The sequence below is a fragment of the Barbus barbus genome (assembly GCF_936440315.1).
Source record: "Barbus barbus genome assembly, chromosome: 29".
NCBI lineage: Eukaryota > Metazoa > Chordata > Actinopteri > Cypriniformes > Cyprinidae > Barbus > Barbus barbus.
In genome coordinates, this window is record NC_136757.1 from 16,603,504 (window position 1) to 16,619,685 (window position 16,182).

General features: G+C 37.7%; 1 protein-coding gene across 2 annotated transcripts; it reads right to left on the minus strand.

The window, feature by feature from the left end:
* Positions 1-3,504: 3,504 nt before the first annotated feature.
* LOC306849053 (acylamino-acid-releasing enzyme) lies at positions 3,505-16,168 on the minus strand. 2 transcript variants are annotated; one of them, XM_079383910.1, is made up of 26 exons: positions 16,086-16,168; positions 15,455-15,588; positions 14,950-15,263; positions 14,518-14,584; positions 13,610-14,019; positions 11,884-12,016; positions 11,653-11,779; positions 11,469-11,544; positions 11,318-11,393; positions 10,448-10,587; positions 10,210-10,344; positions 9,977-10,068; positions 9,791-9,828; positions 9,515-9,636; positions 9,034-9,094; positions 8,827-8,921; positions 8,120-8,189; positions 7,872-7,957; positions 7,641-7,779; positions 7,471-7,554; positions 7,311-7,391; positions 7,136-7,224; positions 6,871-7,064; positions 6,656-6,758; positions 6,190-6,296; positions 3,505-5,510 (listed from the first exon to the last, which is right to left on the minus strand). In XM_079383910.1, exons 3-26 carry the CDS (start codon positions 15,184-15,186, stop codon positions 5,408-5,410), a joined length of 2,865 nt encoding a protein of 954 aa, XP_079240036.1. In that variant the 5' UTR covers positions 15,187-15,263; positions 15,455-15,588; positions 16,086-16,168; the 3' UTR covers positions 3,505-5,407. The 2 variants fall into 2 exon arrangements, with proteins under 2 accessions (XP_079240036.1, XP_079240037.1); XM_079383911.1 differs by lacking the exons at positions 13,610-14,019; positions 14,518-14,584; positions 14,950-15,263; positions 15,455-15,588; positions 16,086-16,168 and adding an exon at positions 12,450-12,635.
* Between the last annotated feature and the right edge of the window lie 14 nt (positions 16,169-16,182).

Below are 16,182 nucleotides of genomic sequence, written 5' to 3' on the forward strand. Positions count from 1 at the left end.
TTGGTCAAAATCAGAAATGAATACCAAAAAGCACCACCATTGTTTGTTTAGATAATGGTGGTAAGCCGTCTGTAAATACAATGGGACATGAATACGGTAATCATTCACTGCAATGGTATTTATCAATTACTGGTGTTGCCATATCATACCATGGTAACCATCCCCTACTTTTTTCTCTAATGGGCATGTGGGTACAATGGGGGGGGGGGGGGGGGGGGGGGGGGGGCATAATCAATGCAAATTTAACTGCATCATGGTTTATTAGATTCAGGGAGTTTGCTAAATGCTAAACAGTGTCTCAGTTCTGTCTTTGTTGTTTTGGAAATATTTTGACTGCAGCAAACACAAATACACATACGACAGGGTTGGTGCCAGGGTGAGGATTACAAATCTGGGCTGGCAACCAAAGTCTTTGGCTTGAACCCTAAACTACAGAGTTGCTGAATTCCTCCATCTCCCTCAAGCACTCATTTAATAACTAGAAACGGATACAGCAAGACATATCCTACCTTCCGGCTGTGTAAATATAAAGAGAAAGTCTGTCATGTATAGCCAAAAACATCTAGTATTGGATAAGCAGCATCCTCTGGACTGAGAAAGAGATACGGGAGGGAAAAACATCCCACCACAATAACCGCTCAGCCTGCGGGGGCTCACCATGAAGCCAAGGGCAGAAAAATAAGTGATCTACTGACTCAATTAAAACAAACAGAACAAAAGAACCGCTGTTAATGCAATCATAATTACACAAACACAGAAAATTTCATTTGTATATCAAGGGAGGGTTTTTATAGTCCGGAATGAGGCTGATCTTAAAGTGCATTAATTACAGAACTAAACAACAAAGACTCTCTGTCATTCAGACACCTGATAGGAACCTGTGTGTGGGTAATTTAGAGCAATTAAGTTTGAATGTGAGCAAATGTGATCGAGTCTTAATAACCAAGTGATTACATATTTATTTACTCCATGTCTCTTAGAATAAACCTGCATACAAATACAGAATAACACATCATGACAGATCAAGGCTATGATCTACTGCAGTGGTTTTCAAACCTGTCCTACAAGCACCCCTGCCCTGCACATTTTGTATGTCTCCCTTATCAGACACACCTGATTCATCTCATCAGCTCGTTAGTAGAGACTGCAAGACCTGGGCTGCATCCGAAAACTTAGGCAGCTGACTTGCTGCCTCGCTGCCTTATGAGGCAATGACTTTGCAGGCAGCGTAACGGTTTAATGATCTACAACAAAACAGAACGAGTTTTGGTGACAACTAAACAAATATTTAATTACTATAATACTAATTTCTCGCTAGAAATAACATCAAAATTGCAAAATGTTCATCAGAAATATACATTTACACACAAACTAGCTACCAAACACAACTTTCAGACAACATCTTTATTTTTGTTGCTCAACCGTCACGGAATGGAACACACAGGATTGTGGGATATCAAAGGCAGCGAAGGATACATCTATGCTGCCTTCAAAAATCGATCAGATGAAGGCATCTCATAAGACAGGAAGTAAAGCTAACTTTTGATTCGGACGTGCCTTGATGCATTCCTACCTTGGAATGCTGCCTCCGAAGGCAGCATTTTTCAGTTTTTGAATGCAGCCCTGAATTGGGTGTGTCTAATAAGGGAGACATACAAAATGTGCAGGGCAGGGGTGCTTTTAGGACAGGTTTGAAAACCACTGATCTACTGGTACCGTTTACGCAGCATACATTACTATGCACAGGTATATATTTCATGGAATACCCAGAGGACCAACTACATTTCCCAAAAATATGCTAATAAAACAAAACACAATGCCTAAAATAAATTATGCAATGTGCTTGCACAGTCACAAATGTAAATCCATCCACACTGTACACTATATTTTCTTCTCATACTACGGTCTATATTTCTTCCATTTACCTCACCCAATTTATATTCTGTATTACATATTTCATTACTTTTTTTTGCAATATTGTAAATCAGAGCTTGCAAAATTTCAAAATCCCTGGAAGCCCTTTGGGCAAGGCATTCTTAAGATTTTGGTAGCCCAAAAGGAACTGAAATATCCCTAATAAAAAGCTGAACTTCACTGCGGACACAGCCTGCTATGTTTTTTTTTTTGTTTGTCTGTTTGTTTGGTTTTTTTAGAGATCCTGTTGTCAATGGTGCACAATGAATCTGAGAGTTTGGGCAACGAAGGTCCATTTGTTGTATCCTTCATGGCCTGGGAAGCGACATACGCATTTCAAGGCTGCATTTGAAGAAGGCTTTAAAATGGGACAGCCCTAAATGCTCCCCCGTGATGCATTCGGTCTTTGAATGCAGCCTCCAAAGGAGGCAGCCTCTGAATTGGGACACAGCCAAAGAATGAAAAAAGAAATACATACCATGTACCATAGCATAATATTTGAACTCTTTATTGTCTAATCCATGTTTACATGCTATTTTTCATAATAGCCAGGATTCAGTGTACTATATACTAGTCCAATTCTAAGTGAGCATATACAAAATTAGACTGTTCTGAATTTTTTTTCTTTGCTCACTGGTGAACGTCAAATTGGTGAATTGCTGGATTTGTTGTTGCTTGCAGAACACACACATTGTTTCAGCACCCCGTCTAACCCTATGCCCAGTCATAACACTCAAACGCTGACAGGAAATGTCAGTTCTTTATAAGTTCTCCAAATATTCTCCAGCTCCATCACTCCCAAGAAACAGCAGTTACGTGGCAAAACGATGGAAGGGAGGGAGCGATGGAATGAGAAAATGACAGAGGACGGCAGAGAGGAGAGTCAATAGGTGCTGGCCATGTGTGTTTATCTGAGGGATGGAGGGAGAAAAGCGAAGCAAAAGAGAGCGTGTTAAACACATTTCATCAAGTAAAGTGGCGACGCTATTAGCTTAAGTTGTTTGGTGACAGTTTTGCCCTTTTTACCCAGTTTACTCTCTGACCGATCACCTCCCCTGCCAGGGGCAGCTAATGGACTCATCCATTACAGTGACAACTGAGTAGAGCGCTGCAGACTGGCCCATGAATGGAAGCATGGGGGAGGAAAGGTGAGCTGAATTAATGGTTTTCAACAGCATGCTAATTACCCCAAAAGTCTATTAGCCTCCGGCCCCCTGAACACATAAACACAAACACACTCTTCACACTCTATGAGCCTGTAGTAATGTTTTCAGGCTTGCACAAACTCACACAACATATCACAAGCAGGTGGAAATGCTCTTGTTTTATGTCCTCTACTCACTCTAATCCCACCCAGAGCCTTCTGTCTAAACACACTGATAACCACACACGAGCAGCCCCACTACTTGTATACTCTTTCATTAATGGGTATGACTGGTCAGTTCTGGCCCTCCTAATTCACCCTTACCACTATCTATTAAACAATCTCCCTTTCGCTGGATTGGACTCTTTTACAGTCTTTTTACCCTTTTGCTCAATTTTCCACATTATGTCATGTCAATAGAGACCTAATAATATATAAATAATATACAATAACACTGCTTTTATGTAGCTCATTGTTTAACATTTCAGACTTTCAAAAGTATACATTTCAAAAGTATTTTGGCACTGGTGGCATTGAAATGCCTAGAAACCTAGTTTATATATGATGGACAATGACAGACATCCTATTGAAACAATGCAGAGGCAAGCACATATTATAGTCCAATAAATGATCTAACAGCCAATAAATCAATAAAAAGACATGCAAAAATCTATGCTAAAATTTACATTTAAATTGTTTTCTTTTGGGTGGGCACCCATTTGGATGAACATGGACCACTACTCACAGCAACACCCTGGTTTAGCACACCTTTACTTTGGGCCTGTGGTAAGGTGAGCCAATTTGTGTTGTTTCCTTTTTCTAATTACTAGGTGAAAACAAAACTGAGCAGAGCTGTTTATCAGTTTGAAGATCTACTTTAAGATAAAAGAAAACAACTTATATAAGATTTGTAATGTCCTAAAGCAACTGAAGCAACATGAACCAAAGTATAACAAAGACACCAACTAAGCTGTGGCTCATTTTACTCCAGTGTGACCCTAAACCTACTCAGCTTTTTCTCCCTACTTCCTCTAATCTGCTTCTGCTTTTCATCTTTTCACCCCCTAGCAATGATTTTCTGCTTTTTGGGCATTTGTGTTTATTCTCAAATTCTGCCTTGCTCTTTAATCTTCCTTTATGAGCATGTCGTTCAGCATCTAGGCAGACTGAGACAGAGAGTAAAGAATTTTAATGATATTTGACCTGCCTAAGACCCAGACACCTACACCAAACCTGATCAAAGGGGGAATAATACAGACCTTTCTTTCTTTCTTTCTTTCTCTCGCTCTCTTAAACACAAACACACACACACACACACACACACACACACACACACACACAGTGGCAATGGTCTCAGGTGACCTGTTATGTTCTACTTCTTTCTCTGTGGATCATTAGCAATGCAATCTTAACAGGGTATAAAGCAATCTGCCCCCTGAGGCCACCAGAATATTGAAAATCCACATGCTACAATTGGCCATAAAACACTGTAACATAAAACTGGCTGATGCTCAACATGCCACAAATGGCAAACCAGAATACCTAATAATAAAATAAAAAGCATTATAAACAAAGTTCATGATAGAAACACAAGAGCTAAATGAATCTGTCAAAGAGGATTTGGAGATTAAGTGTTCAAAGAACATAAATGTTGCAAACCTATGAAACAAAGAAATCTTTGAGGGAAATACCTTTCTTAAGCGGCTGCAAGTGAAACGGACACGAGATTCTTAGACATGTGAGCTGATACAGCTTCCACCGAAGCAGTGGATAGGCAAATAAATATCACACATTTCTGTCTCGTATCATGTTTATAAATATGGAATGTTGAAGATCTCTATAGATACATTTCAGAAACTAGAAAATAGCTTTTTGTTCTTCTCTTCTGCTTTCCATTCCAAATGTACTTTTTTCATAATCAAACTAATTTAAATCTACAAACGGTCACCGTGTACTTGTATTTAAAGTCAAACAGATTTGATCTAAAAAATATTGGCAAGATCATTACTGTCCATTAAAAACATAGCGGAGAGTAAACATCTAACAAAAGAGGGTGAATGTTCAGATACTGACTCTTAAAAAGAGAAGTTCAGTATCACAGTACATGAGCTCTGATTTCTAAACATAATGACTTCATCCTTTGGCATTTGACCCCTCATTTTAGCAGTGCTAATTTAACATGGACTGGTCTGTCCCCTAGTGGACAGTGACCTGTATAACCTTTAACTTCAGCTTCAGTGCAACATTCATGGACATTTACAGTTTTGGCAAGAATGTCAAACACAATACGTGCAGACAAAAAAAAGTATCTGATTAATATTTTCATATGCGTTTCTGAGAAATGTTGCGTCAGTTTAAATGTTCTTTAAACCACAGAACGATGTTGAGGAAGCAGTCAGACTGAGTGTTGACTTTAGACAGCGAATGACCCTCATCACTGTACCACAATAACCTGAGGGACAGACAAAGAGAGAAAAAGAGAATGTGTGTGATAAAGACAGGAAAAAAGAAAGAGAAGGCTGAACACTTCAAAATAGTGATTAGTGGTTGACTGCAGTAGGTTTTTCAAAAGCCAAGAGCAAACATTGCCAAATGAAACCAATATTTATTTAACTTAAAACTTACTAAAACAACATACAGTTTCATAGATTTGGGGTCAGTAAGATTTCTTTTTTATTATTAAAGTAATACCTTTATTCATCAAGGATGCATTAAATTGATTTTAAAAAAATGACAGACATTTATGTTACAAAAGATTTCAATTTCAAATAAATGCTGTTCTTTTAAACTTTCTATTCATCAAAAAGTCCTAAAAATTCTAAAAATTTTAGAATATATTAAAATAGAATACAGTTATTTTAATGTGTTCAAATATTTTTTAAATGTTACTGTTTTAACTGCATTTTCGATCAAATAAATGCAGCCTTGGTGAGCACAGTCGACTTCTTTAAAAAAAAAAAAAAAACCTGTAAAAAATCTTTCTGATCCCAAACTGTATCATACTCTGCAAAAGGAAAAGTTTATTGCCAATAACAACAATCCCAAAATGTCCAAATTATAGTCTATCACTATAAGTAATATCAGTATAATATGGGTGTTTATTAAACGCAGTTGCTTGTTTGTGTGTGTACCTGACAGGTGTATTCCTGCTCTTGAGTGCTCTGTAGAGCTCCAGACCCTGGTGAGGTGATACTCTCCTGTCTCTCCCACCCAACATCAACAACACAGGAGCACGGATCTAAACACACATGTACACAAACCATATTAAGATTCACTATTTAGATTAAGCTTATGCTACCCAAAGAAATACTATATATAAAATCACTATTCCTGTGTTTGTAGGTGTATGAGGGAGTGTGCACCTATCTGACCATATTATTGGGGATAAACTTGTAGCCAGAAGTGAGTTATACCTAACAAAGCCTCCCAAAAACAGCTTTTGGGGATGTTCTCATTTGTAAAAAGAGTATAAATTAATATATTTATGTTTTTCTGTTAGAGTTAGGGTTCAGTATTTATAACTAGCGGTGTATAAAAATAGAAGTCTATGCAATGTACACATTTAGATTAGGTTAGTAAACGTGTGTGTGTATACACCTGTGCAGCATGTATTATGGGTGACTTCTCCAGCATGGAAGTGAGGGACTGTGATGTGGGCAGCCGGTCAAAAGCATACTGAATCCCCACAGAGGAATATCTCCTGTAGGGACAGCATAAGCACATAACAGCATTACAGTCACCTTCAGCTACTGCAAACACTTTTTCATCTTTAATAGCAGGGTTATTAGCGAATGTAAATGTGAGTGTGTTACCAATCTACAATATCACTGGTTCCAAGCAGTGTGGCTGCGTTGATCACAGGGTTTCTTGCTGCACAAGCTCTATAGAAATCTGGATACTGACCAACCAGGTGGCAGGCCAGAAAACCACCATGAGAGCCACCCATCACTGCCACCCTATCAGGATCAAGGGTCGTCTCATTCTGCAAAGTGCACAACACTGCCCTCTGGACAAAACAAAATGACAAATGAGCTAATTTTTCCTCAATATGTACACATTATTTGTGCATATACACACATGAACATCTTTGACGTCCTGACTGCCAACGTTTCCAAGTAGAGACTCTATACCATCTTGACCAAAACCAGTGGAGCCCCTGTAGTTCACTGTGACACAAAGTCATACTTTAAATCAGTGCTCATTCTCTATTTTTTGTTGCGACAGGAACTAGAATGCCACATATACACCCTACCCATCAGAACAGCAAATCCCAGTTTGGTTAAAGCAGCAGCTGTGGCGTTCCAGTCAGCAGCAAAATGAGCATGAGGACCACCTGCACAGACAAATAATTTACTGATCACTTATGTCTGAGAAATAATGATGTCATGAACAAAAACAATTGTCAGTCTTACCATGTATATTCACCACTAGAGGACTTTTCCTACTCTCAGGAAGATTGTACGGCTTCAACAAAATTGCTCCAAAATTCAGTCCAGCTATATAAAGTAGAGGAAAGAGTAAAATCACAAAGAAATACTGCTGGTAGCAGCTGTAAATGTGAAGATATATCCATCTTACTCACAGAACTGATGGTTCTCCTCTTGAGAAGGGGGTGTGATTAGCATGGGCTGCCAATCAAATCCCTCATACACATCTGCTCCGCCCACATTACAGAGTTGCACATCCTCAGTCTGATCAACTGATGAGAGGAAGCCAACTTTCTACATAAAATAAACAGTGTTACATGTAACACAGTTTCTTCAGTGAAAGATGACTATTATTGAAAAGTGTGTGCATGTGTGTATGGTTGCACCAGACAGGGAGGTTGATTTGGAGATGAGCAGCTTTTCATCATCAGGTCTTTTTGTATTGTCAACAGCTGCACACTCCCGAAATCATCTACCAAACACACACACACACACACACACACAGACAGAATTAATGACCGTCACAATTGGCAAGAAACATAGTAATGACACTGACAGTAAAGTGACCAAACGGCCTTAGAATATCTTTCCTCCTTACTGAGTCAGAGAAGTCATGACATCACTCCATATTTACCTAGTCTTAGAGCATCCAGTCCGCACACTTGTGTGACTCTTCCTGTGGTCCTGTCAACTGAGAACACTGCCTAGAAAAACAGATGGTGCAAATCACAAAATTGTAACACTTAAGGTCACTGCACACTGAGCCCGAAATTTGCGTCCTAAATTTTCGCATGTTAAAAAATAAATACTACCTCACGTTGTGTCAATCATGTTTGCACACTGCCTCCGAAACTTTCTTCCATCAAAAAAATTTCGGATCAGGTTAAATTTTCTGCGTTTTTGCATCTGTAGAATGCATTTTGATAGGAAAGGACGAGGAATACGAAAAAACGCAGCGAAAATTTCGGACTCAGTGTGCAATGGCCTGGTTTCACAGACAGGGCTTAGACTAAGCCAGGATTAGGCCATAGTTCAATTAGTAATTTTTATATGCTTAGAAAAAAACATTACTGGGGTGCATCTTGAGACAAAACAAGGGCACTGATATATTTTAAGATCAGTCAGTGCAAGTTTATTTCAGCTGAAACAGCTCAGACTTGCATTTTAGTCTAGGACTAGACTTAAGCTTTCTCTGTGAAACCAGGGGTATGAATCAGAAAGAATCCACACAGTGCACAAATGGGAGACATACAGGTTTTCTATACAAGATATTTAACAGTGTCCCAATTTTTTTGTCAAGCACTGGTATTTTTTGTGCATGTGTATTTATGTTTTGTTTACCTTATTGTTTTCACAGGCACTGCTAAAGAAGATTCTCTCATTGTCTGCAGACCAGCATTGAGATGGCAATGATTCATATATACCAGCAAACTGACCTGTGAAGCGACATGACATCGTACCTATGTCCACTGTGAAAAGCGCTATACAAATAAAACCGACTTCACGTCACTCTTCATTGTGTATGCGTGTGTGTTTTCATCTAAGTACCTTTTTCTGCTCTCCTGACCACATCTATTAAGACCGAAGTGCTTCTGTTCTTCATATCATACTGCAAGACATAAAAGAGACAAAAAAGAGAAAGTAGTCTAATAAATATCAAGTCTTATTTTGGGTCAGTAAGATTCATCATATTCAAATATGTCTCTTATGCTCACCAAGGCTGCAATTGTTTGATTGAAAATACAGTAATAACAGTTAGATTGTGAAATATTATTCACTTTTATTTTAATATTTTTTCCTGTGATGGCAAAGCTGAACTTTCAGTAGCCATCTGCAGTGTCACATGGTCCATCAGAAATCACCAAGACACATTTCTTATTACTATCCATTTTGAAAAAAAGTTGTGCTTCTCAATATTCTTGTGGAAAGCATGATACATTTTTTCAAGGTTCATAATGAATAAAGAATTTAAATGAACAGCATTTATTATAAAGCAATTTGTGTATGATATATTGAACTGTGTTCTCACCAGCATCATTCTCAGGCACTGATGATGTGGTCCAAACACCTGCCCCTGCAAGTATACGATCCAGCACGAGTCTGGACTCATTCGAGGGCTTGAAACAGACACACCTTCAGCTGACAAGCACTCTGGCCAAGACAGGTCATATTGGACAAAGAGAGGTTACAGGACCAACAGTTCTAGTTTCACAAAACTGTATACAAGTCAAAGCCCAAAGAGTGAAGTAAAGGCACATAAAAAGGTGCTTACACATAGACCCTCCTATAAAGATACTTAACTTACCACAGTTTCCTTTCATATCCAGATAGTAGAGAGCTGATCTGGAAAAGAAAGAAAAATCAGAATTAATTCTCTAATATAAGCATCTTATTAAATACTAGCACTTGAGGGATTGTGGGATTATTACTGGATCAATATTTCTAAGGAAAAATTATAGCTGTTGAAGCTATCTTTAACTCCTCCCCTCACCTACGATTAGAGCAGAATTTCAGGCCCAGTCTGAACGGCTCATTCCATTGGCCCACAAACACCACGCCCCTTCCATTAGGTGCCCACAGAGCCTTAAGAAAGAACAAGGAGTATTTTATAATTCAGTTAACATTACAACAATTGAATTTGAGATCGCTGATATAACATTTCCCATGTACGGCACAACATAACTGATTATCCATTAGACAAATGAGAATATACATTTGACTCACCTGTCCTGGTGATATATGCGGAGGGACGCCAGCATATAAGATAACTGCCCCTTTGTTGAGATCAGCCACACACAAGACAGGACAGCTCTTACCCACCAGACCTTCACCCCAGTCTTCAACATATATGTTCTTATCCTGAGAAATGCACACATGATTTCAAAAACCTTGAACACATATCTTCAAAAGTCTAGCCATAACGGTTACTGAATGAAACTATATATGGGAGAAGACATTTCACCTGTTCCTCAAGCAACAGTAGCCCACCATCCTCATTGGCTGATGCAACAGATGAATGCGATGATGGCGCCACTCTCTTTTTTTCAGCCACATAGAGCAACTTTTTTTCACATGGTGACCAGGCCAGACATGCAAACTGAGCTAATTATACACAAAGAAACAAAGTACACACAATCAGACAGATATCCTTAAATAATGATCTGGGCTCCAGACTGAAAAAAAAGACAAGAGAGCCACTGGCTACTAAAAAGAATCATTAGTTTCCAAATTACAGAATGACTCAGCATAAATGTGTATCTTGAACTACACAACCATTCAAAAGTTTGGGGTCAGTAACATTTGTAAATATTTTTTAAATAAGTCTCTCATTTTAACAGCGCTGCATTTATTTGATCAAATATACAGTAAAACGGTAATATTGTGAAACATTATTTCAATTTAAAATAACTGTTTTCACCTTAAAAATGTAAGTTATCATGTGATGGCAAAGCTGAATTTTCAGTTGCCAATGCTTCAGTCATCAGTCATCTAATACTGTATGCTGATTTGGTGCTTTCGTATTGTTCAATTTTGAAAACAATTGCTCTGCTTAATATTTTTGTGTAAACTGTGATACATTTTTTTTTCAAGATTCTTGGATGAATGTAAAGTTCTAAAGATTAAGAACAGAATTTATTTATATAAATTATACATGTATAATTTATATAGGAATTTCTTGTCAATTATGATCAATTTGATGCATCCTTGTCTCGTGAACCTCAAGTAGACCTCAAAGTCAATACAAGTTCTTGGTTCATTTCTATTAGACAGTTAGTGATTTGAAACCACTGGTGTATAACATGGAGAAAACAAAAATAAAAGTGTTTCTTACCATCTTCATACACTTTTCCATGTTTATTTAGAGCTGTAAGGTCCAAACTTTTCTCCAGACCATTTTGGCCCCAAACCTACCAAATGAAAAAAAGAGGATTAAGAATCATACTTTAATAATTCAATATGTAAATATCAAAGATAGCCATTACCTCCACGTACTGATGTCCTGCGTCCTCCCGGATGACAGCTTGAAGAGTCCCAGAAGGAGAATGGCTGCTGAGCAACCTGAAAGTGAGAGATGCATTTTGATTACAGGTGTGTTGTTTACTTGTAGACTTTCTTTTTATCTCTTGAGATACATGAATATCTGCATATTATGTATATATCTCCTACTCCTTCTCTATGCGTGAGCTTGTTCCAGACGGCAGCACATGTTCGATTGTGTCGTGTTTACACAGTAGAGTCCATCTCTGAGAGAAACACCATTTCACCCCTCTCTCCAAATCACACTGACTCCAACCTGCAGAGAAAGAGAGTTGAGAAGCAAGCATCATGAAGTCATATAACTAATTAAATAGAGAATACACCATAAAACCACATGACAGAACTCTCCAATACACTTACGGGTCAATGTGGTGATACAACGCTTTTCATTGGCAGTGTCCACCAGCTCATCAGCGACCACAGAGGCAGAAATGGGCACTGGAAAGCTGATACAGTGTCTGAACACATCTCTGACTTCACACTCCATCGCAATCTGAGACCACAGACATATACAATATGAGTCAACATAAACAGAAAACAAGCATGAACCTGCCTTTCTTGTGGGCTCAAACTGTAAAACAGGCCATTTTTGACACTTTAGAGTGCACTGACTTATATGAACTCATATATGAATGATATAAACTACTGAAGTACATACTATCTCACGTACTATAGTGCTCAGCAGAAATCAAACTTTCCATTTTTTGAATGTAACGCAACTAATTAACAAATTGCTAGCGTTACACATTTAGTCAACATTTTGCGATATAAAATAACCTATTTTTATTTCACTGGTGTTTATAGCGATTTGATAACGATATTACGCTTCCATTGAGCTCATTAAAAATATTCTGTCAATAATAAAGCAACACGTTAATAAAAGAGAGTGACCAGACGTTAAAAAGTAGCACCGTTTACGTTTGCACCTTAAAATAGATGTGGGTCAGCTGGGCGCAAATTAAATCTGGCTAAAACAACAACAACACAGACGCCACCGCAACGCATGTCACCAACAATAATCCACACCGGTCCAGTGAATTGAAGTGGACCGTCGAGACAGAAGAGTGAGATCGGAAAAAATCGCTAGTGTCGATGAGAGCCGATGTTTCAAAGCACTTTCGGTGCGGACGCATCCATTCTGCGGTCTATGAGGGGGGTTTCGGTTTATTCATCACACTTTCGACACTATGATCTTTATTTACCTGCGCCAGTATTGGAAAAACTCTTGTGTATTTCTACGCATAATAATATAATCCATAGTATCATGTACAAAGTATTGGGTTTTGCTGCATGTAAAATCACGTAATAATGTCTTTTCGTTTCCCGTCAGTTTTAAGATATTGTGATTCCCTTCTTGGCTGTATAAAGAATGCCTGCAACGTTTGTTACTATTTATCTTTAGATTGAAATTATTCAGGGTGTTTCTGTTAATATTTATCTTTAGATTGAAACTATTTAGGATTATTATTTATATTTCTAACAAATGATTTATATTATTTTCCTATTATTTAAATATGTATAGAAGGAATTTCTGAGACAAGTCAACAATGTTAACAGAATAGTCCCCCCATAAACTGAAAACCTGTATGACTTTCTTTCTTTCTTTCTTTTGGGGAACACAACAGAAGAAATTTTGAACAATGTCCTGGATGGTCTTTTCTTCAGAATAGCACCTTTTGTGTTCTCCAGAATTAAATAGTCATGCAGTTTGGAATAAATTGAGAGTAAATAAATAATGACAGGATTTTCATTTTGGGTGAACTGTCTGTTTAAGGCTGTATTTTAAAGCAGGGATTCCTAAACTTTTTTTGTCAACCAAACCCCTTTGACATAAAATATTTACCCCTGACATTTTAAGTTAATATTTTGACAATTTAACAACACATTTGCACATTTACAATCCTCTGATGCGAGTAGCTGGTCACATGACATATAGGTAAACAAATAAATTACTCTTTAAGTAAGTGTTTTTTTATTTATATGTATCTGTTTTAATTTAACTCACAACTCAATGCAGTTCCCTCATAAACCCTGCTCTAAAGAGTAAAAAATCAGCGAAACCTCCCAAAGGATGAACTTCTCTCACCTTCTGTTGTTGTCGCCGCAAAGGGAGTCTCTGTTGTTTTGGGTTTTTCACCTGAGCAAAGGCAGTTTTCTCCTCATTTGACACTTGATCTGGGTGCTTCCTTCTTAAATGCACCTGAAGATTCTTCCTGTGCAGCATTAAACCACAGAACGGACACAGATCTTGTGCATCGGATCTGGATTTTTGTGGGAGGGTGCTTTCAACAGATGTGTGTCCAGAGAACATCTCATTTACCAAAGTCTGTACAGAGACATGAGCCTCTATAGGATGAGGATTGGCAGCAGAATTTGAAACGGTGGTCTCATTATGATCTACCACAGAGAGATCTACTAATGAAGGATCTCCTTCATCCACTGGGGATATAGTTGGGTCATCTGTTCTCACCTGCTCCTCCATTATCCCTCCTTCACCTGAGATTAAAGAGAGTACAAATATCAAACACTCTGATCAGAGGACATGGATATGCACAAGACTCACTGCATTTCATAGTCTTGTTGTCAGCCAGCCAGACTGACAGAGAATCAGACTTTTGGCTGGAACACACTGCATGACTTTTAGAATTCTGAGCAGATTATAAAACAACATCATACAATAAACGACTGAGGATCACAAATGACCAGACTTTAAAGCCCGTCTGAAAGCAACAAACAAAGCATGCATGACAATTGAAAACAATGCACTCTAAATTCAACTCAAATTATCAAACATGACTGAAATCCTATGACTGGATGGAATGACAGTCTAAACTAATTTTGACTCATTTTTGTCACTATGATCAAATAATGACTGAATAAAAATATGTTTAAATCTGTGCCTGATAGTACTTAGGTCATTTATCACACTGGAAATGAAAGGTCAAGTCAAACAAATTGCATTATGCAAAATATTTTCTGTTTGATGAGACTCACCTGTGGAGTTTTGGTCTGTAATCTCTGAATCACTGGGCCCCTGGCTCACTGTCTCCTCACTTACAGCCTGCAACAGCACAGGGTGAATAGAGATTTGTATGTTTATAATATCAATTTCTACAGCTTGCTCAAGAAATTGCTCAAGGTGCTCAAGAAATATATATTATCATTATCAATGTTAAAAACAATTGTGCTGCTTAATGTTTTTGTGGAAGCTGTGATACATTTTTTCAGGATTATTTAATTAATAGAAATGTTCAAAAGAACAACATTTGTATGAAATACAAAACTTTTTGTAACATTATTAATGTCTTTATATGTAATCTATGCTAAATATAAGCATTATTTTATTTTTTAAAAACTTTTTACTAACCTCAAAGTTTTGAATACAAGTGTATATAGATACATAAAAAGGAGAAAAAATTAACTTACTCTTTTACGGCACAAGTGTTGCTCAAAGTTTGCTTTTCTTCTCCTGATTTTCTGAGCATCTTCAGAGATCAGATTCTTGTGTCCTTCGGGCATCTCATCAGTACTGCCAGCCTCAGATGTAGTCAAATGAAGACCTGGTGCAGGTAAACTCTCGCCTGATTTCAACTCCACAACTGTTACCTTGGGTTTTTTGCTCTCGCACATTGCTAGGTGTTTCAGAAAACCATCTTTCCTCATAAAAGTGGATGTGCAGCTAATGCAGTGAAAGTGTGGAGCAGTTTGGCACTTTAAATGACATTTAAAAATGAAGAACTCTAGTGAAAAAAAAGAGAGTAAAAAGGAAAAGAGTCCTTTGTTAGATATCCATTTAATACTAACATTTACTTATGCTTTTATAAAATTCTATGCCTCAATAAATTTTAATACTTGAAGGAACAGAACAATAATTTATTCCTGAGACTTCATTTCCTGGGACACTTTCAAGTAAATTATATATATGTAGTACTTGCACTTGTGCCGTATCGCTCTTCTTCGGTGACCTTGCAAATGTTTTAAACATTTGCTTTTGATTGTGGGTTTGAACATCTCAGGCCCACAGAAAGTTGGCTGCTCCTCTCCTCGCATAATAGTTTTGTGTAGCTATGATATACAAAAGAAAAAATATCAACGCTGTAAAACACCTTATGTGTCTCCTGATGGTAGGCATTCCAGAAATACTTCTTGCCTCACGTGATTTAAAAAAAAAAGATTGAAAGTATGACAAAATTACATTTACCGACACCAAATCTATCTGAATCTGCATTTTTTTTTTTTTTTTAAGTAATTTGGATGTCAAAGTCTTACAGTGTTACTTAAAGCAAAATTAATGTCATTATGTGGCCAGGCCTAAAAGGGGAACTATCAATACTTTACAACACAAACGCTCTGAAATAACAGCTGATCCATTGACGGACTCCTCCAGCCAGGGGCCGATTAGCAGGTCTGCAGCTGGTCAAGTCTCGACGCCGCATCAAACTGTCACCCACATGTAGCGTTATAAGCTCTGTATTTTGATAACCTTGCTTGTTCATTCATAACACAATGCGAGTTGATAGATCTGCCCTTATTGTTAAGTATGCAGAAATGTTATAATTTACCTCTGTATGTTGACTTGTATGGCCGAACATTTTAGCCAAAGTTGTTACGAGTCTGTTTGGACTAAAATCTCGCGAGAGTACCCATAAAAGTAGATGT

Excerpts from the sequence above, each read along its gene's own strand:
- LOC306849053 (XM_079383910.1), bottom strand. The coding sequence starts at position 15,186 with ATGAGGAAAGATGGTTTTCTGAAACACCTAGCAATGTGCGAGAGCAAA. Across the intron at positions 10,069-10,209 it reads CGCATATATCACCAGGACAG|GCTCTGTGGGCACCTAATGG; the intron begins GTGAGTCAAATG and ends TTCTTTCTTAAG. Across the intron at positions 8,190-8,826 it reads GTGCCTGTGAAAACAATAAG|GCAGTGTTCTCAGTTGACAG; the intron begins GTAAACAAAACA and ends CTGTTTTTCTAG.